At 45.2% G+C, this 21,556-nt stretch overlaps 1 protein-coding gene across 1 annotated transcript in view; it reads left to right on the top strand.

Annotated features, from left to right (window-relative positions):
- Positions 1-21,556, top strand: part of LOC146834563 (interferon-induced protein 44-like) — a 509,270-nt gene that overhangs the window by 418,615 nt on the left and 69,099 nt on the right. Inside the window, exons 6-7 of the mRNA XM_085601971.1 lie at positions 899-1,070; positions 15,645-15,745. Coding sequence (XP_085458097.1) covers positions 899-1,070; positions 15,645-15,745 — 273 coding nt within the window. The remainder of the gene's footprint in view (positions 1-898; positions 1,071-15,644; positions 15,746-21,556) is intronic.

The raw sequence follows: 21,556 nt of genomic DNA, 5'->3' as shown, positions 1-21,556 counted from the left end.
GCCTCCTACATTCATACCCCTCGGATGCTAAGGAAGATTTTCAAATGACTCCCAATCAGCACCTAGAAAACCGTCGCACATGCCCTCGTCACAAACAAGATAGACTAGAGAAACACACTCCATGCCTGGGTCTACAAAAAACTCACTAAAAGGCTGCAGTCTGTTCAGTACTTGGAGTCCAGAATCACTCTCGACCCCTTGCACTGTACTCGCATCACACTCACCTGAATGACCTTGACTGGCTCCCCATGTACAAATGAGCAGAATTCAAACTCTTCACCCATACATTTCAAGACCATGCATAACACTATAGCAGTATACCTCAACAATCTCATCTGCTTTCTCGAACCGTCCCACACAATACGACAAACGGATCTGGCGGTTGAGCCTTCTTCATTGCTCCTAAAGCATGGAACAACCTGCTGCTACACATGAGAGTTTCCTCCTCACTTCTTGAATTCAGCAAGAAGTGAAGACTTGGCTTTTTGAGTAGTCCCCTAAGGCTCTAGGTTTGGATAGACTCATATTTGCTCAGCACCAGCATACCCTCCCGAGTGATAGCGTGCTCTACAGAGCAGAGCATAACGCCTGCTTTATTTTCTAGAAAGTAGGCCTGAAAAGAATTTGGTAATCTCCAGATTGTTTTTTGGCTGATGTGATGAGGGCCAGATAAACTAGTGTACATGTGTACTCTTTCAAGTAATTCTATTGAATTCACAACTCTGTTAAACAAAAATCATTTCTGAAAGCAATTAATCAAGGAATGCTAGTTTCTGCATCAAAAGAACATGCTAGCCCTAAATGTCAATAATGCTTTTTCATTTTCTACTTAAGGGAACAACAGTGGGTAATGCTAGTTTTTTTCAAGTGAATGCTTCACTAATTCGTTTATTTACAGTTTAATCCTACAGCCTCTATTCATCCAAGTGCTTCTAGGTACCTTTCATCTCCATCACTCGAGGATAAGATACACTGTGTTGTTTTTGTTCTGGATGCATGTAAAGTTGGCATTCTCTCAGACAAAATGGAAGAAAAACTGAAACAGTTGCGGATCAAGATTAAGCAACAAGGTGAGTATACAGATGTTTAATAACATAGCAAAGAAAGCAAAGCCATTTCAGAAGGTAGTTCATGTTTTCACATTTCCAGGCATAATCAGATTCACCAAAAAAGGAAGTGGTTATGTTAAAAATGTGTCGTTAATATTTACTTGTACAACTATTTAAGTTTAAATACATGTTTGTAGATTGGTACTTGCAAGGCACAAGGCTTTGTGCCACGGGCCGCCCAGCCCAGTCAGTATTTCTCACAAGACAAAAGTCTGAAACTATTTGCCCCCCTGGTGATCATGATACCAGCCACATATCACTATCGGGCAGTATCATTCTCTTTGACAGTCAACAACCTTAATCCTGCCATGAAAGAGATTTCCCACAATTTTTAAATATCTACTTTTTTCCGAAATTATATTTTTGTTTACTGGGTATATTCCTGCGAAATTGCATATTTACGATACACAAATCATTTGTTGCCATCATACAACAATAAAGAATTGATGCATGCTTAGGGTAAGCGAGTCCATGCTCCACTCCACCACAGTTGCCTTCCAAAACCTCAGTTACACCCTAGTGAATTTGTATGCAAGGTTATGTTTCTTGCAGCTTGTACACTTTCGATTAGGTATGTGCCCCCTCTCGATTGATTCCTGTGTTCGTTTCTCGAGTTAATGAACCCTTTGTGGGTGTAATCTTTTTTTCTTTTTAATCCCTCAATATTATATTTGCACTCTTCTCCATGAAAATTCCACCTTCTGAGGAGCCTCACATCAGGCTAGTTTTTCAGTATGTACCAGTGTCCGGGTTCCCTTGTATGTGGGCCCACATCCGACTAGCTTTGCCATGGTACAAGTTTGAAACTCATGGATTGGCCCGTCCTCCCTCCTGCTTTTATTTTGTCGCCTATCACATCTTTATAGGGCCTTTTTTGGAAATGTTCCTTCCTTGGACCCTAAGTTCGATGCTGGAGTTAGTCAGTCTTTATTGTGCCTAGAGCATCCAGTTCTGGTTCACCTCTCGCAGTCTTGCACCCTGGTTTGGTCCAGTGTGCAACCAGTGTTTGTTCGAAAGCATACAGCTACCTAATGTAGCAAAAGTACAGAGCACTGGCTACTGTGCTCATACTGTGGGGGGGCTTTAGATGTTTTTTTGCGTTGTTTCTCCTAAAAACGTATTTTGGGCCTATTACATCCTGGGTGTTTCCCTGCTTTAATCCGTGTTTAACACTCTTCTGGGTTTTATTTTACTATCAATAGACCCTGCAATATCTCCCTGCCCAGCTGTGCTTAACCCCTTAGGGTTCTGGTATTAACAGGAATTCCTTTGTGGATTTCAACACTTTAAATGCTCATCTCTGAGGTGGCTCTTGGATGTAGTAGTATCTGATCCATATCTTTAATGAGTGATGTTTCCTGCATCCCGATAAAAAAAAGGGCAAGTTATAGATTTAGGAGCATTAGATGGAATACAGGAGTCATACAAACTGGGTGGTGTACTGGACCCTGTTCAGGAGGCTCTGCGCCTCTGGATATGATTGGAAGGTAAGGAAATGTTCCTGGTCGTACAACACCTGGTAAGGTCTCTGAACTCCAGGGCAGACAAATTCAGCAATTGGTGCCTTGTGGACCATGAATGGTGAATGCTTCTGGAGGTAATGCAAGGTCTCTTCTGTTACTGAGGAGAATCTTGGTTAGATCTATTCACCACTGCCAAGAACAAACAATGTTAGCATTTCTGCACATCTGAGTTTTTAAGGTGGATCTCGTTGGGAGATGCATTTAGTCTCGATTGGAGCTTGGGACTCCTATACACCTTCCTGCCCACACCACATTTGCCCAGAGGTCTCAAGAAGATCAGGACGGGCTAGGCCAAGTTATCATTTTGGCTCTGGATTGGGCACAAAGAGTATGTCATCCAGAACTCTTGAGCATGAGCATCTGTCCTCCGATATGGCTACTGAGGATCTCCTGTTGCAGCAACAGGGCAGAGTTCTGCACCTGCATATGCTCCTCCTTCATGCTTGGAGATTGAGTTACAGCAGTTAGGAGTATTCAATCTTCCTCCTGAAGTCTGTGAAATTATCTTGGCAGCCAGACGTCCCTCCACCAAAACGGCATGCTCATGCCTTTGTGACAAGTTTGTGGCTTGGTGAACTGACAAATATGTTGACCCTCTTTCTCACTTCTATCCAAAGTGCTACTGTTAGCTTTGTCTTTACCTCAGCAAATCCTTGCTCTGGGTACATTTGATGGCTGCCTTTCAGCCATCTGTTTTTTTCCAATTGCCGGAACAACCCTTTCTTAAAGGCCTTCACATTTCTTTCCAACCAAACCCTGTTATGCCTCAATTGTACCTTAATTTGCTTTCAACTTTTTTGATGTGCTCACCCATTGAACCACTGCAAAGTTGCCCCCTAAGGCTCCTGACTGTAAAATCAGTTTTTTGGTGGCTATTACATCTGCCAGTAGGTACAGCGAGCTGCAGGCACTCTGCGTTAAGCCTCCATACACCAGCCTTGTCACAGACAAACTGGTTCTCTGTACCCGTGCCTTCCTTCTACCTCTAAGTCATGACACCCTTTCACATCAGCCAAAACATCACTCTGCCGATCCTTCTTTGCCCTGCCTCTTCCCTCTAAAGAGGAAGAAAGTCTCCACTGTTGACCCCAAAGAGGGTTGTCATTAGGTTTCTGCACTCTAGTCAACCAGACTTCGCAAATGGTTCTTAGCTTTTGGTGCAAAAAGAGTGATGAAAATAAACTGATGTAAGTGTGTTGGGGTGGTGGCCATATAGCTACCACACTCGTCACATCTGGTGTGGATGACGTCACAGCGCAGAGATGATTGATGCTATCTAGCGTGCACAGGATAGTGCTAAAAAATCTATAGGTCCAGTCTGATGCCTGGGGAACCTTCTAAGGTAGGGAATCTGTGGCCAGATATTCTCTACCAGATGAGGCATTACCAAAGGCAATTCACTTGTTCTTCATATACGATTTTTTAAAATTCATTTTCAACCTACACCCAAAATGGGATAAATTAGCAGCATTCATAAGGCATGTGAATTAGGGAACCACGCAAGGATAGATATTGTCAGCTACTGGCTATCTGTTAGGGCCAATTTACATCCGTAATTGAAAATAGGGCTTAAAAATATGTGCCAAGGTATTTGATTCAGAGGAGTGATCCCGTCCTGTTTTTGCCTTTATTGGATGTCAAAAATAGTTAATCTATCTGTTGGACGAAAAGTAGCTCTTATCCTGTAAGTGCAGCAGCACCGTAAGTCAGCTTGATTGGACATGCATTAAGGCTAGCTTTATGAGAGCATGTTTCATTTTAAGACAGCCATAAACGTCAATATTAGGTAGTTATACCGGTGCAAAGGAATGTTTTTCGTTCCCAAATAAGTCCCATTCCAAGATTAAGGGCAAGGTTTAGAATTTGGTGGATGGCATACTCCATTACAAATGTGACAGATATCCTGTCAGCCGCATTACAAGTGCATACTGTACAATGCCCTCAGGACCTACTTCTGCCTAGATCCGACTATTCTAGAAAAGAGGTGGGTACTTAATTGGTAATTTGTTATTCAACCAACATGGCATCAACATCAAGTGCTTCAACTGAATGTGTGCTTCTGGTTTTTTAATTGCAGCTTCCCTTCTGTTGGGTTAAATAGATCTGTGTCATGGCATTGTAAATTAAAGTGGCTGTGCTGGGTTTCGATTGTGAAAAATATGATGGTCTACCCCGCGTCTCTCAAAGTGGTATGCTTGATGGTGTACCCGATGGAGATGGCAGAGGCCAGGTGTGTATTGCAGGCCCCTGTGGCACAGCCCCCCCTCCACACTCTTGCGACCCTGGGAACACTTCAATGGGGTCCCCCTTAAGCCCAAGCCCAAGGAATATCTTTTAAATATGGAAGACACAGGGGTCTTCCTTGCATTTTGCAGTTAGGCCCCATCATTTTGTTTTATGCCCCAGGGCAGAGCCGAAGTCAGGGAGGGTTAGGGGGTTGAGAAGACTTCAATGGGCTGGGAAAGTGGTGCAAAGCAAAAGTGTTTCTTGCTGCAAATGAAAAATGATAATGTTAAATGCTACACTTTGGTTGCAGCATAATGCCTGCGAAACAAACATGTATGCGTTATATATCTATATAATCACATGGTTTTCTCTTTGTTGCTGTGTTTAAAGTAGGTAAGAGGGTGGTGGCAGATTTGGTGTATGTGACAGAGCTTGTCTCTGTTCATTGTGTGCCACACCTTCAAATTATTGTGCTTCAATATGTATTGGCGTGCCTATGTAGTTTCACCAATGCTAAATGTCATTAAAAAGACAAATAGAGGCCAGTATGTGTCCTTATTGTTAGGTGTCACATTCGTTGTCCTTTAGTTAGATTTCATTTACAAGCAGGGCTGCTGGGTTTTTGTTGTTCACGATGCAAGAAGAGCAGATTATATCAGTATATTCCACAGAGACTTGTTAAAGCGTGGGCAATTGTCCAGGGCTCCCACCTTCCAAAGGGCCCCTAGTAAAGTGAGTTGACTGTCGAAATTCCTTCCTTAATAATGTTGCTTGTAGAAAGCAGCTTCTTTTTCTAATTTGACAGCCAAACATGCTTTATCAGAAACTTGGGACCATATTTACTAGGGGTCTACACTAGGCAAAATCATGCAAAGTGAAACAAAGCAGCACAAACACGTTCAAGGCTATTTCCATTCCCACTGAAAAGGTTTTTTTAGGTCTCGCCTGCGAACGCAGCGCGAAGCGCTGCTTTCGGCGAGATCTATTGTTGCTGACTTGCCTCGGAAGTGGGACAGGAGATGTGCACGCGCAGGCTTTTGGCGGATTTGAGTTGGTGTACGCGCCTACAGCCACGCGGCGTGCACATCTCCTGTCCCTCTTCCCTCGCAAGCTAGCATTTAGTTTCACTTTCTACATATGGAGAATCCCACTCACCCGGTCTGCGGGGGGAATCCTTCTGAACGGCGGCTTCCGGAGCACTCCAGCTCCACTACTGCCAGCACGACGCGGGGCTCTCTCCTTATGCATGGGAGCCCCGCACTGCTATCTGCCGCTCTTCACCCGGGCCCCCTCCTGGGACCCGGGACTTCAGCTCCCACACCGGCTGCACGCGAAAGTAACAGGTACTGCGCATGCGCGGGCAGCCCTCGCCTCCCAGGTCTCCTCCCCAGCCCGGAGCTGCTTTCTGTTTTGCTTTTTTTTTTTGGCAGTGAAGAGGCCCCGGCGACTGCCACGTTTTATCTGTTTACGCACGCAAGGGCGAACGTTAAAGGGAAGGATAGGAAGTGCTTTTTTGCAGGCTCCGGCCAAGCTCGCGCCAGCGACAGGACCCGTGCAACAGGTGATCTCTCCGCGCTCGAGGGTGGCAGTGCAACGCGCGTCTTGTGGTGTTTGTTAATACAAATAAGCTGCTGAGCCGAACTGTAATGAAGCAGATGTCAATGGGATTCGCGCAATTATGTGTTGTGTGTAGCGCTGTATGGAAGCCGTTTTAAATGCTATTCCGAAAAAATCATCGACCCACCAAGCAATCTAGGCCTTTTGTTTTTTTGCATATTTATATAGCGCGAACTCGACCCAAAGGTATCGGAGCGCTTTACACGAGCACCGTATTTACACTGGCACAGGGAGATTAAGTGTTTTGCCCAGAATCGCAGGATGTGGACGCAACCCCGAGGCTGGAACCCTTGTTTCCAGCACCAAAGTTGGCAGTCTAGCCGACGGACCACATCCTCTCCCCTGATAGTTTGACTTTGCACTGCTCTGTGAGTCACCTGTAACTGTTGTAATGCAACCCATTGCAATATTACAGACACACTACACATCACAACAGGTGTATATTGTGTTAAAAAAGCTCTCTTTTATTTAAGTCAGTAGTCTTGATATCAGCACTGGAAGAATGAAAGGATGAATAGGCATAACGCTTTGCAGAGAAACAAACTTATTACTAAGGTGCTGATTTACAATTGTGCAGACAGCGTACTCTGTCACAGATGTGGCGGAATACCCTGTCCCCCAAAGCCTTGCCCCTTCCACCTTATTTAGACTTGGGTAGACTATCAGCTTCCGTTGACGGAGCCGCTGTAGGCTCAATCGATGGAAAGCTTCCGCCGACGGCCTGATGGAGAAGGGGCCATTAGAGGAAAGACTTTCTACCCCTCTCCTTATTAAAGGTAAATCCTGCTGGTGAAGGACGAATAAAATAACAAGCATTTGCAATGAAATAGGTCTCGTAATTACGCAAGTTTGAGCTATTGGCATTATAAATGACAATGCCTTTTATTTTTGTGTCTGTTTGTAAAACATAAATAAAAGGCATTGTTATTTACAATGCCAATAGCTCAAACTTACGTAAATGCGAGACCTATTGCATTGCAAATGCTTGTTTATGTGGGAAAGGTGCCTTATTCTCAGCAAGCACAAATTGGCGCTTTGTTTCAAAGGAGAATTACTTCGGCCTAATTAGTGTGTATTAGTGCAAGCACACGTACGTGATTTGAACCATAGTTCGATTTACTAAAATAGCCAAATCGGACTTTTCGTCAAAAAATAACTCCTCCGTGAAGTAGGTACTAACATGTAAAATCGTTTTCATTTTTGCAAACATTGCACTCATTGCTCGGAATGTTTGAAAAGGTGTTTGAACATAGGATTTTCTACTGCAAGTGCATGCTCCAAATACAAATCATGTGCTAGACAGCGCATACACACCACTGCACCATTGGACAAAGGTTGCGCTTGGTGCTAAGCAGGTTGTTTGTGGGCCAGTGCAGGGGGGGTGAGCAGCACCAGGGCATTTTTAATAAATATGGCTCTGCGCTGCTTTCTGTGCCTTACCCAACTCAGCACAGGACCTTTGGTTGCTTCACTTAGGGTTTTAAGAAGGATGACTAATGTGGGGAATCTGCAAATGACATGTGGCCTAATCAGCAAAGCTAAGAATCCTATCTAAGGGGCTTGGATTATGTAATTAGGGCCAGGCTTTAAACATACATTCCGGTGCATCAGACACCATACATACCATCTGACCAGTATGTTGGTGTCTTTCTGTGCATTTTCTTTTATTGCATCCAAACATATCAAACAATAACGTACATGCACCTAAAATAAGCCATACCGTTTGGCTTTGCCATTGCTTGTTAGCACCCTCCGCTAAATGAACATCCGCAATAATTTTTGTTTTGAATATTTAACATGGGAAATTATTCAATTCTGAAATTCTCTGACTGTGAAATAACCATTACTAAAGTCTGTGGAAGGGTGGTGGCCTTTGGGGTGTCTCAGTCACACCCGCTCACCCCTTCACACCACTTTTCTCTACAGTCTCTGTTAGGCACTTACAGCATTTTTCTCCCTATGCCTATCTGAAATCCTCCATCTGCATATCTCAAATACCACTTCTTTGCTCTTCAGTCCCCTCTTTTAACTTTGCCCTTCCATATCTGATTCTTTGCTTCCACTCCACTTCACTATCACCCCAAACACAACACACACTCTCACCTGTAAGCACTGATTTTTAGTTTGTTGCTTTTGCCTTATCAATATTTCAACAGCTATCTACCCCCCTCACAAACAGAGCTCAAATAAATTGGCACACCTGACTATTGCTCTGTGCGCTCTGCGGAGAGTCCAGGAATTGCATGATCATATTTTCTGAAGCCGTTATCTCCCCACTGACACAAACTGTGAGAAAATCACACTGCTTTCAACCTCATTTCCAGATATCTTAATCGTGCTCCATTATAAACTCACACACACACCCTGAGTTCAGATACCAATAGGCAACTCTTTTCTGGCTACCTCTGCTTCTTAACCTCCACTCCTTTTTCTCTACCATCAACTCCTCTGACTCTGTGTCTTTCTCTCTCTGGGCCTCCTTCTCCATTTTAAGTCACCCCCTCCATCTCAATTATTTCTCTTGGCCTCTTTTTCTATATATCTCTCCAACTCACCATCTTTTCTTCTTTTTCTATCTCGCAACGTTCTACCTTTGTATACGTCTCACCTCCTTTATAATATCACGTATGTCTCTCAACTTCATCTTTTCAGTGTACACCATATTTTCTCCAATGTTCACATCTTCTCGTACTCTCTACTTTTCTAATTTACCACTTTTTCTACATTACCTCTCTCCGTACCTCGGCCTTAGAGTGCTGTTCTCCTCTGCCACGCTCCACATTTTCTTCTCCCTTTCTCTGAGACTCTTCCGCATTCTAAAAACTTACCTATATCTCTGCTTCTTTCTCTACCTACAACCCCCTCTTTCTGCCATATTATCTTGCTTCTGGGTACCTCATCTTTCTCTAATTAATTTACTTCTCTCCCTACCACACATCTGACTACATCTACCCCTTTCTCCCTCTACTTCATTCCTTTCTCTATACTGCTCTCTTTATATTTGTGTCCATCTCTTCAGTTATACCCCTTCCTCATTCCCTTACTCAGCAGGGTACAGTTAACTGTCTATCCATAGAGCTGCGCACAGATAAAGAGCTGAGGAGGGACAAGACAGGGGAAAACCAATCGGGAGAAAGGTATCAAATTTTAACCAATGGAATTGTGAAAACAGTCAGAGCAGGTTTTTGATGTACACAAGTAGAACACAAGTAGTAAAGGGGATACATTTGTGATTATCAATATTCAGCAATTAAAGCTATAATTTCAAGCACTATGTGCAAGTATCATACCTTAATACTATGCACTAATCCACTACTGTGTAACAAGATGGTTAGACGCTAAATGCCAAATAAAAATGTTGTTGCAAGTAAAACTAATATACCTCCAAACGTAACATGAAATAGTTTTATCAATGCATGTTCAAGCTTCTTTAGGCAACTTCACCTGCTTTTGTGTGTTCTCATTTCTGAAGGTAACATTAAATACAGTTTTGCATGAGGGCCCCTCAAATCCTCAAAATGTCACTGATTTCCATTGTCACCGTTACTCACTTAAATATTGACATTGGAAGTAATGGTAGGGATTAATCCCCCATCTTACCAGCAACCAACCTGTCTAGCCTTCTCTTCTCTGAATCACCTTTGCCACTGCTTTGAGTAGAGTGAATAGCCTGGCAGACAGTTGGTTGCTGCTGTTCTTGGTATTTAATTGCTTCCTGTATTGTGCTTCACAGAAATCATTTGTTTGATCTGGATCACCGGCCTGCATGTTCCATGTGCCTTTAGGAAGGGGAACTTATCCAGCATGGAGCTACAAGTTCATGGTTTTCAAGAGCGTAGGCATGGCTAAAGAATGTACCCATTTGACCACCTTACGGTACAAATATCTGACAGCACGAATAAGGTTAAATGGTAATTCATCCCATTGTTCTTTGCTATAGCGATGGAGCCACTTGCATGTGTGCTCCACCACCACTGTTCAGATACAGAAATACATAGAGCAGGACATTGATTATTGATATTGTTAGACCTGACAGCCTTAGGGTGGTCTTCCCCAAACTTCTTGCCTCATATTTATGCTGATTCTTTTTGTTGACCGTAGGACTCCGAGAACTTTGCCACTGCCAACCAGTGCTAAAGTGCATGTGCTTCCCCCTAAAGCATGGTTTGATTGACTTATTCAAAGTTGGCGCATTTAAGTTACCTGTAAGTCCCTAGCACAGTGCACTACATGTCCTCAGGTATGCAAATTAAATGCTACTAGTGATACTGCAGCACTGCTTGTGCTACCCACTCATGTAGCCCTTAAACACGTCTCAGGCCTGCCACTGGACACACCTCCTTGGCATTTAAAACAACATGCCCAGCCTTAAACTCCCCTCTTATTACATATGTCACCCCTAAGGTACGCTGTAGGTAACCCAGAGGGCAGGGTGCTATGTAACTAAAAGGAAAGACCTATACTTTTAAGATTTACATGTCCTGATAATGAAAAACAACCAACATTTTTCACTACTGAGAGGCCTACCCCTCTCACAGGTTAACATTGGAGATTCCTTATTTCATTTAATAAGCTGTAATTCCTAATTCAGAGAAGGTGTAGTTGCCATGTTTAGTATTTATGGAATGGTAATGCTAAATCCTCGTTAATGTGGTATTACTGTTCTGAAAACGTCACTTTTGCAAAGATAGACATTTTCCTGCTCTTAGTCATTTGGTGTCTGCTGCCTGTCTCTCATCACTAGCAGGGCTCAATTACAGTTCACTTTGTGTATTCCCTCTAGACAACCACACACAGAGTTAGGACTTCATGCATCTTCCTGGGTAGAAGGGAGGAGCTAGGCCCAGCCTCACACTTACACCTGAATAGGTTGTCCCCTGTTCACACACAAAGGGCTGCAATACTCCCCAGTATTTCTAATCAAAGATCTCATTCCTGTACAGTACTTAACAACTATAAAGTCCTCAAACCCGCGGCTTACCTTGATCTAACTTTTTTGGTCCACTTAAAAAAACAGCTAATGGCAGTACGCTTTGGAAAATATCCCTCACTTTCAGACGCTCCAAGGTGGAAATATACTGGCTCAAAAATTTGTCGCATGTGTGGCAGTCAAAAGGAAGATGTTATCCACCTGATATGTATCTGTCAAACTTCATCCAGCACATGTCACTTTATTAAAGAAAGCCTTCCTGGATAGAGGAATATGATCCTGCAGGTCTGCTGTTATTAAAGGGCTTGATCCATCTGACCCTCAGATGACCTTCAAACTTGTTAAATTCCTCCGCATACGTGATCAGGCTGTGAAGTCTATGCCCCTATGCGAGGGTCCACTCACTGAATGTACCACACCTGCCATAATTAGTTTGCTCAATTGCCATCTCGAGGACGGAACTGAGCACAACCTAGTGCTTCACTCGCCAGGCAGGAAGCAAACACAAACCATACAGGGTCTATGATTGTATAAATCCAGTAATTTAGGAGACCTAGAGACACCAATATTTAATTTACAACCTATTCATCTCAGAAACAAGACTAAAAAGTTTGCCACCTGTTAACTAATGGTTATACCGGTTTGTCCCAAACAAACCAATGGACACATTTTAGACACCACTTTTTTAGAGTATTTATTGACAATTGAAGATTTCTTTATAACTGTGTGATATTGCATTATGATATATTGGGTTGATGAATTCATTCTAAATGTCTGTTTTAAATCAAAGTTTACATATGCAATAAAATTGTTATGGTTTTAACTAACGGAACAGTAAACTTTTTAAAACTATACAAAAAAATGCTCCCCAGTATTGAGTCTGGGCCAGGGCAGGAAGAAAGGACCTCTGTGCACTTCAGAGACCCTTCTTTGAAGTCACCCCCACTTCAAAGGCACAACTGGGTAGACGTGGTGCACCTCTGACCCTACCAACTCAGTAAACTTCTGGACCTGACAGCCTGCAAGTTTTATTTTTGACAGAGACTTCTGGACCTGAAACCATCTACCAAGAAGAAGACTGCTGTCTGACATGGTGAGGGCCAGCTTCAAAGATGAGGTTTCTAAGATGCTGGAGTTGGGGGTGATAGAACCCTCCAGTAGCCCATGGGCCAGCACTGTGGTGCTGGCATCAACAGCTGCCTCACTGGGTACTACACCTGAACTCAGGTTCTCTGTAGATTACAGGGGGTTCAATTCAGGCATCAAGACTGATGCTTATTCTATCCCCCAGCTGATGACCTGATTGATCGGTTAGGGGCTGCCCAGTTCCTGAGTACTTCATACTTACTTCAGGGTACTGGCATATTGCCCTAACTGGTGAAGCCAAGGAGAGGTCAGCCTTCTCCACTGCAGAGGGCCGCTATCAATTCAGGTTAATGCTCTTAGTTAAAAGAACACCCTTTCCACCTTCCAGAGGCTGGTGAATCAGGTTTTAGCTTGTACGGAAGCCTTCAGTGCTGCTCACCTGGATGACTTAGCTGTCTTCAGTAGCAGCTGGAAGGATCACCCTTTTCACCTCCAGGAAGTGCTTAAGGCCCTGCAACAGGCAGGCCTGACTATCGGGGCCAGGAAATGCCAGATAGGATAGGGGTCTGTCGGGTACTTAGGACACCTGGTGGGCTGGAGTAAGGTGCAGCCATTCCAGGGCAAAATAGAGACTATTATGGCCTGCAAGCAAACCCAAACTGAGGTGAGGACCTCCTTAGGCTTCCGTTCGTCGAGAATTATGGCACCATTATTGCCCCCTTGAAAGAGCCTCTTTTCCACGTGCTGGCTTGATTTATAGATTACCATACTGGACGGACATGCTGTTTATATTAATCTTTGAAACGCTGCCTGTCACTGGGAAGCGGTTTTATTATGATAGCAGTGATTTTTGTGCAATGGGTTTAAAAGGAACAATTTGATTGAGGGGTAAACCACCAACAGCCGCTGGCTCTTCCGGAATTGGGGCACTGCGGTATCTCTTATATTTGCCTGTTCCCTGCTCCCCTAAGTAAAGAGGAGCCAACTGTATGCAAATGCATTTGATGCTATTCACATTGTGCCAGACGCTTGCTTTGATTAATTTTTTTATGTTATACAGTGGCACATTGAGATAAAGGCAATTGTTGCGCCTTCCCCGGCAGAACGCACGTATAAGGTGCCACGTTCTGCGTTGATTCTGTTATTTTACAAGCTGACCTACAGCTATCCTTTTATAATAGAGTTTCAGCTCTGTCATGCTCTTTTTTTGGCTAAGTCAGTGACTGCATGGCCATTGGTCCAAGTTCTAACTGTGTGTACATCTAATGTTTACAGGATAGTGACGTGTTTTCCTTGTTGTGATAGTTCGCTGCTCCTACACATAATCCCTGTGCCTATGTAAGTGATCTGTCCAGGATCACCGGGTGTTGAGCGGATGCCAGGGACCGAACCTGATTCCCCAGCTCCCAAGACGGCAGCTCAGGCTGGCTGACCCGAAGAGTGCGGGTGCAATGGGAGAAGTCTTGTTTTGATCTAAAGAAACTTTTTTCATGGATGGTCCATGACACCAGCGCAACATTTCCATGCCAAATGCTTATAATGGACTCTTCCTCATCGCACACATTAAAATTAATTAAAGTGGAAAACCGGTATTTGAAGCATTCGGCTTAAGGGCAGGGATATCTTAGGGATTTTTTAGGGGGGGGGGGGGGGTCCCTGGGCCAGACATATTGTGGGGCTCATCACTTCTAGCCCTTTTTTCTCCACCTTGATTTCCTTCATCACCAATGATTGCCGGTGCCTATGCAGACCTGCACATAACTCTATTCAGGAAATAGTTAACCCTGACTGAAAATGCTGTGGAACATCTATACAAGCCACACCCGATGAACTGGGAACTGAATTGCTTGCATTAGTAGTTTCACCCGAATAGGAGCGATAACATGGTGCCTCATATTGCCTTCTACTGTTGTATACGCAACGGGACTCATCGTTACATTGCCCTTAGGACCGCTGGCTTGGATATCCAAGGCATCCGAATATCACCCGTGCCAGCATAAACTAAGTTCCGCATGGAGAGGAAGAACAACCAAGGGTATGCTCACCCACCCCCTCTCTGTTTCAGTAATAGGAGACAGAGTGCCTCGCACCTGTGCTCACTTCAGCATACCAGCGGCGACTAACCGCAGCCTCTGCTGCATGCCGACATAAAATGTATTGGGGAAGATTTATTTTTTTGCGGTAAATGCATAACTCTTTGTGCTTCCTGACCGAAGCCACTTCAAGGCAGGCTTGCAATCACGCTAGCCATCCTTCTGTAGCACTGCTGAGGAGAGTCTTCGTCTTTGCTGCGTGGCACCTGGATGTTCTGCATCTTTTTCACCAGTGTAGTGTTTCTGACGACACTGTAACACGTCTTATTTCTTCTCTTTATTAAATTTACATTGACTCACAATGCCCATGCACAAGGAGCTAGCCTCCTCACACCTTGTGTTCCCCTTCAATCATCATCTTTCTGCCTAGACTCTGCCTCACTGCTTGCCCAGCAAGTTCCATTGACTAGTTTGCTGATTTCTTTAGTCATTATTGGGTGAAATTGTAATTGTCAATTTTTCACTGAAAAGTACTATGGCCACATAAAATTTACCTTTTGAGTTTACGGGTTGCAATTAATTGTTTACATAAATGTTAGTGTATTTCTTTCCTACTGGTATTATCACAAATGTTCTAAACCTATAATGGTATGATGGTTTAAGAGATAGACTCTATTGCAAATTAGTCATGTATGTTAAAAAGATCTCTGTGAAATTTGGCATTTAGCACTTAGTACAGCAGCATTGCCAAACCAAATGTCGCAGGTTGCTAGTTATCATTGGTGAAATACATATTTGCAAGTCCCATGCTTACACCAAGTGGACTAATGCATCCACGGCAGTGATCACCTGGTTGTCGCAGATTTGACTACTGGCTGGTCTACTAAGCTTTGCATCCTTCTGAGAATGGTAAATTGAGTATCTCTGAGTTGAATAACAATAAACATGTTGTTATTCAGTGCCAAGTTATCTCTTGGGATGAATGTGGATTCCATAAATTTGTTATGTCTTCATGGGAGGTTTAAATATGTTAATGCGATGGTTGGTTTAAAGAAGCATTTTACAGATTTAAAAACAATTCAACTCATTTGACAAAAAACTGTGATTTTAATTTATACAGATGTGCCGCACCTTGTTTTGCTAACCAAGGTGGACGAACTCTGCCCTACAGTTGCTGAAGATATCAAGAACGTGTATACAAGCAGAGCTGTTGAAAAACAGGTAATACTTCTATATGATAAAATATGATATGAACTTATTTTCTTAAACGTCGTTCTGCAATTACAATGATGTATATACCCCCTGGGTGTTCCTGTAACAAAGATCTTTGTTGCCCACCAGTTGTTAAAGGTTCTAAAGTCAGCAAAAATAAAAACTTCAAGCAAAGGTATTTCATGCTTCAAACCAAAACTGTAGAGATTTCCACCTGAAAACTAAAGACAGCCCCCCAAAATTCTCAACTACTAAAGATCACAAAGTAATATTTACGCATTTGCACTTCTGCTTCTCCTGGTACTGACTCATCAATTCACCACTCTGAACATTTTTGCTGTTATTTCCTACTTGTGGTGTTTTGCATATTTAGCATTTACACTGCAACAATTATTTGCCTGGCTGAGATTTATACATCTCACCAGTAGGCCGTTCTAGATAGGACCTAGTTTCCACAGGAAAAGCGTTTTTTATTTTGCTAATAACTGTGGTGCCGTTTAATTAATTTTCACAAAATTTTCAAAACTAGTTTTCACTCACTTCAGCTGCTGTCTCAAAACTGTTGGGGTGATTTGTCAAGCGAGGGATGAGAAAAAAGGAGGTGAAGCCGCAAAACACATTTTCTGCATGCTATTTCCCATAGTGATTTTAGACACAACCTTAGCCCGAACCACTGAAATGAATGACACCAAATTAGGCAGAAATCTATATCTTGGTCCAGAAAGGTCTGTTTTAGTAATTCGTGGTAAATACGTTCAGTAGTTTTGAACTAATTATAAAAAAAATGTATATCTCAAGACGTGGTGAGTCCGCGGATCCGACAGAGTTCATGCTGAGATGTGAATGGTTGCCACCACTTCAACCAGGAAGTGTTGGCAGCTATCTCGGGACTCGGTGCAAGCCCTAAGAATTTTTTTTTAAAAAAGCACAGGGAGGCGGGGTAGGCATATCCTGACTTGCCTTGGCCTGGTGCAGGCGCAAAAAATGTATTTTCTTTTAAATGTGCTATAAACTCGCAGATGATCTGGGGCAAAATTGGCAAAAAAAGAAACAAGCACAGTTTACAACAATAGAACAGAACAAGCCACTGAAAGATTAGTCAAAGATTACCCAGATTTTTGCCTGCTGTTCCCTTCAGTTGGTTTAGGGCATGGCTACTGCAGGAGAAGGTCCATACTACAAAATAACTGTGCACAGTTTCCTGAAATATATATAGATGAGCAAGATTTGTCTCATGTCAAGAAAAAGCATTTGCACATCAACTAGTTTTTGAAAGATTGCAATTTACAGTGTCATTTATGTAGTAATAGGTCATATCACAATATGTTCGAGGCATGTGGGCTGCTGAATTCATATCTGTGCATAGATCGCCGCCTAGTGTTGGGTCCGGATGTTTGCACGTTGTTGTCCTGGAAGAGTCTTCGAAGTATCCTGGGATAGGTGACTCCTCCCCTGGACTACAGTGCGCATGGGCATCCTCTCCATCCTCAGATTGTTTTTTTCCGCCATTGGGTTCAGATGTGCTTATCTTGACTCCAGTTAGGAAAAACTTTTCCAGGCCAAAAGGCCTTTAGTTCGCGTCGGTACTGTTCCCGATCGGTATCGATAATATCTTTGTTAGTTTACTAACTTACAGAACCAACTTTTTCGCATCTTAACCGACCATCGACCCGAACATCGACGATGGAATCGAGGACACCATTCAAGCGGTGTCCTGTATGCAATGCGAAATATCCCCACATCGACGTCCATCCGGTGTGCAACAAATGCCTTTCACCGGATCACAACGAATCTACATGCATGGCCTGTGCCCGATTTCGATCCAAGAAGACTCTCCGGAATCGACGAGTGGCAAGACTCGAGGCGCAGCAAGCGGCACCGGCCCCGGCCGACATCTTCAGCGCCGAGACCGAAGATGTCGAAGAAGTGGAGAACCTACCCTCCAGTCCCGCTTCCGAACATGACTCCGGATCGGAAGACGTCGACGAAACACTCTTTCGCAGAGATGAAGACGACACCGAGGTAGGAGACTACAATGAGGCCTTAGGGGCCGAAGAGAGTAGCTCCGATGACGAGCAAGGCCTACCCGTACAGACTGAGGAAATCCCAGTGCAACAGTCTATGGCTCCGGTCGAGGGATCGCCTTCCGGCCTTACCCAAGACCTATCCCGCAGTTCTTCGGCCCCGCCCTCGGGCCCGGCCTCGGACATTCAGCGGCAGCCATTAATGCCCAAACCGGCTGGTTTCCCTTCTTCGAAACCGAAACCAAAAGCTGTATTGGTTCAACTGAAACCGAAACCGAAAGTAGCGCTGGTCGGATCGAGGCCCACCACACCTTCGACGCCAGCAAAACCCGTCGGCACCGAGCGCACCAAACGAGACTTCGGTGCCGAGCTTGAAGCGGCCGACGTCGGAGTCGACATAAGGAAAAAGACCTTCGGTGCCACCAAACCTACTCGGCTCCCAGCACCGACGCAATCGGCTCCGACCCCAAAGGTCAAGCTGCCTGCTGCGTCTCACACCGCTTCAACGGCACCACCAAAGCCACACTCATCGAAGACGTCGACGGCCATTACCGCCCCTCGACTCGATGTCTCCCCGGCGCCGAAAAAATCCACGCCCACCTCTACTGAACCGGTCGGCGTGAAGGAATCGATGGCGCTCCAGGTGCGACCCGTTGCGACGCAACGCGCCAAAACCAAAACGGTCCTTCAGGACACGTCGGGCTCCGAGCCGATAAAAGCTCCAACAGCCTCTTCGGCACCAGCCAACATTACTTTTGGCCTGCCACCATCTACGGCCCCAAAACTATTCCAAATCAGGACACGGGTCACCCACACCACGATTACTCCTGCCGAATGCTCTCCTCCGGCGACGTCTCCATCACATCTCATCGACGCCGACACCGGCAGGATGATAATCCACAAACGGAGAATAACTTCGGAGCCAGCTTTGGACTCCTTCCGGATCCCGATTAAAAGAAAGCTGCCAGTGGCTTCAGAACCAGTTCTTTATGAACCTCTCCATTCACCCTACAGGGATCCACAGTCCTTCTCTCCCACACACTCCGACACGGAGGCTTTGGAGGACTACATGAGTGACCAAGTCCCCTACCCCGGAGACATGGACCTTGAAGGCCAACAGGACCCTGATCAAGCTTGGGATGACCCTGTAGACTCAGGTGCACCTCTGGATGCACAGGACCCGCAACTCTATGGAGCAAAAACATCTCCCACAGAGGACACTGCCGCGTTCAACGCTCTAATTGAACGTGCTGCAGCCAATCATGGGGTGCAACTTCACTCTGACACCGTCGAGGACGACTTTCTTATGGATACTTTCGCATCCTCAGAACGACATGTAAAGACTCTGCCCATGTTGAAGGGTGTCCTCAAACCATCAAAGGACATCTTCAAGGAACCCACTAGGGCAAGAGTGATAAACCCCAGGATCGACAAGAAGTACAGATCGGCGCCTGGGGACCCTACTTACATTAGAGGCCAGTTACCTCTGGACTCCATTGTAGTTGCGAATGCTCGCAAGAGGGCACACTCGCAAACAACAGGTGATGCTCCTCCCCCGGACAAAGAGTCCAAGGTGCTAGAGACCTCCGGCAAACGGGTTGCCGCCCAGGCAGCTAACATATGGCGCATTGCCAACACTCAGGCGCTCCTCCCTCGCTACGATCGAGCGCACTACGATACACTAGAACAACTACTCCAACATCTCCCTGACCAATACAAAGAAGGTGCAGAGATCCTCATCAGGGAGGGACAACTGCTCACAAATGCATCCATTAAGTGTGCACTGGATGCCGCAGATACAGCTGCCAGAGCCATAAACACTAGTGTCATGTTGCGACGACACGCCTGGTTGCGAATCTCCGGATTCAAACCGGAGGTACAAAACAACATCCTCAACCAACCTGTCAACCCCGACTACTTATTCGGGCCGGAGGTTGACACCACCCTAGAGAAAATAAAAAAGGACACAGACACTGCAAAGTCCATGGGGGCCCTACAAACGCAGTCCTTTCGGAGCGGCTCCTTTCGTCGCCCCGGAAATAGAGGAGCAGGTAGAGGACAGGGGTCACAGCAAACATACAACAAGGGCAACACACAAAGCACCTACGATAAAAACACCCGGGGTGGTTATCGTGGCTCCAGCACAAAGGGCAGAGGACGCGGCTACGGCAACACCAGGTCCTCCCCCAAGAACAAGCAGTGACGCCCTCTCCCTTCCTCCCGACCACATAACACCTGTCGGGGGAAGGCTACAAAGGTTCCTGTCCACGTGGAACTCCATCACCACGGACAGGTGGGTCAAAGATATTGTCAAATACGGTTACTGTCTAGAATTAACCTCGACTCCACCCACAATACCTCCAAAAAACCGTCCTATGTCCTCAGAGCACTTAACGCTCTTACAGCAGGAGGTGCAAAGTATGTTACTAAAAGGCGCAATAGAGGTCGTACCCGTCCACGAACAAGGTACGGGAGTGTACTCCCTGTACTTTTTAATACCGAAAAAGGACGGGTCACTCAGACCTATATTAGACCTGAGACCCCTGAACCAGTACATTCTTTCCGAGCATTTTCACATGCTCACTCTACAGCAAGTCCTCCCGCTGCTCAAGCAGGGAGACTTTCTGGCCACACTGGACCTCAAGGATGCGTATTTCCACATACCCATTCACCCCTCACACAAGAAATACCTCAGGTTCACTGTTCAAGGGCAGCACTACCAATTCAAAGTCCTTCCCTTCGGCGTGACAACAGCACCCAGGGTGTTCACAAAGTGCCTAGCTACTGTGGCGGCACATCTACGGAGGCAGCACATACACGTCTACCCTTACCTGGACGACTGGCTCGTTCAAGCGAAGTCAGCCCAGCAATGTGCCAGCCACATGTCCCGCACCATTCACCTTCTTCACAGTCTGGGGTTCTCACTAAATTACCCAAAATCCCATCTCCAGCCCGCACACGTACAACACTAGACACTCTGGCGGCCACAGCTCAGCCAAATTTAGTGAGAATCAACAGCATGCAAATGCTGATTTCCAAATTCAAACCACAACACTCCCTTCCCGCGCGAGTGTTCATGCAGTTGATAGGCATGATGGCCTCCTGCATTTTCATAGTCCCACACGCGAGACTACATATGCGCCCGCTTCAGGAGTGCTTAGCACGTCAGTGGAATCAGGCTCAAGGACAGTTGAAAGACCTAGTGTTGGTGAGCGGTCGGGCATACAACTCTCTGCATTGGTGGAATCCACAAAACCTTTGCAAGGGCCGACCGTTCCAAGAGCCTGTCCCACAGATAATACTGACAGCGGACGCGTCTCTCCAGGGATGGGGAGCTCATGTACTCCATTACACAGTGCAGGGACTATGGACACAACAACAAAAGAAGATGCACATCAACCTTCTAGAGCTGATGGCAATCTTCCTGGCTATAAAAGCATTCAAAGTACACTTGTGCAACAAAGTCGTGTTGATCCGGACGGACAACATGACTGCCATGTACTACATACAGAAGCAGGGAGGAACACACTCTCCACAGTTGTCTCATCTGGCTCAGAGCATGTGGAAGTGGGCCATTCAGAGGAACATGTTCCTCATGGCAGAACACCTCCCCGGCAAGGACAACCAGATGGCGGATCTGCTCAGCAGACACAGCCACCAGATGCACGAGTGGGAGTTACACCCATCAGTACTCCAACCGTACTTCCAGCAGTGGGGTCATCCAGAGATAGACCTATTCGCCACAAGCGAAAACGCAAAATGCCAAAGCTTTGCCGCCAGGTTCCCACATCCGCAG

Source organism: Triturus cristatus, chromosome 4_2 (genome assembly GCF_964204655.1).
Source record: "Triturus cristatus chromosome 4_2, aTriCri1.1, whole genome shotgun sequence".
NCBI classification, from domain to species: Eukaryota; Metazoa; Chordata; class Amphibia; order Caudata; family Salamandridae; genus Triturus; species Triturus cristatus.
This window is presented reverse-complemented; position numbering and strand designations above follow the sequence as displayed.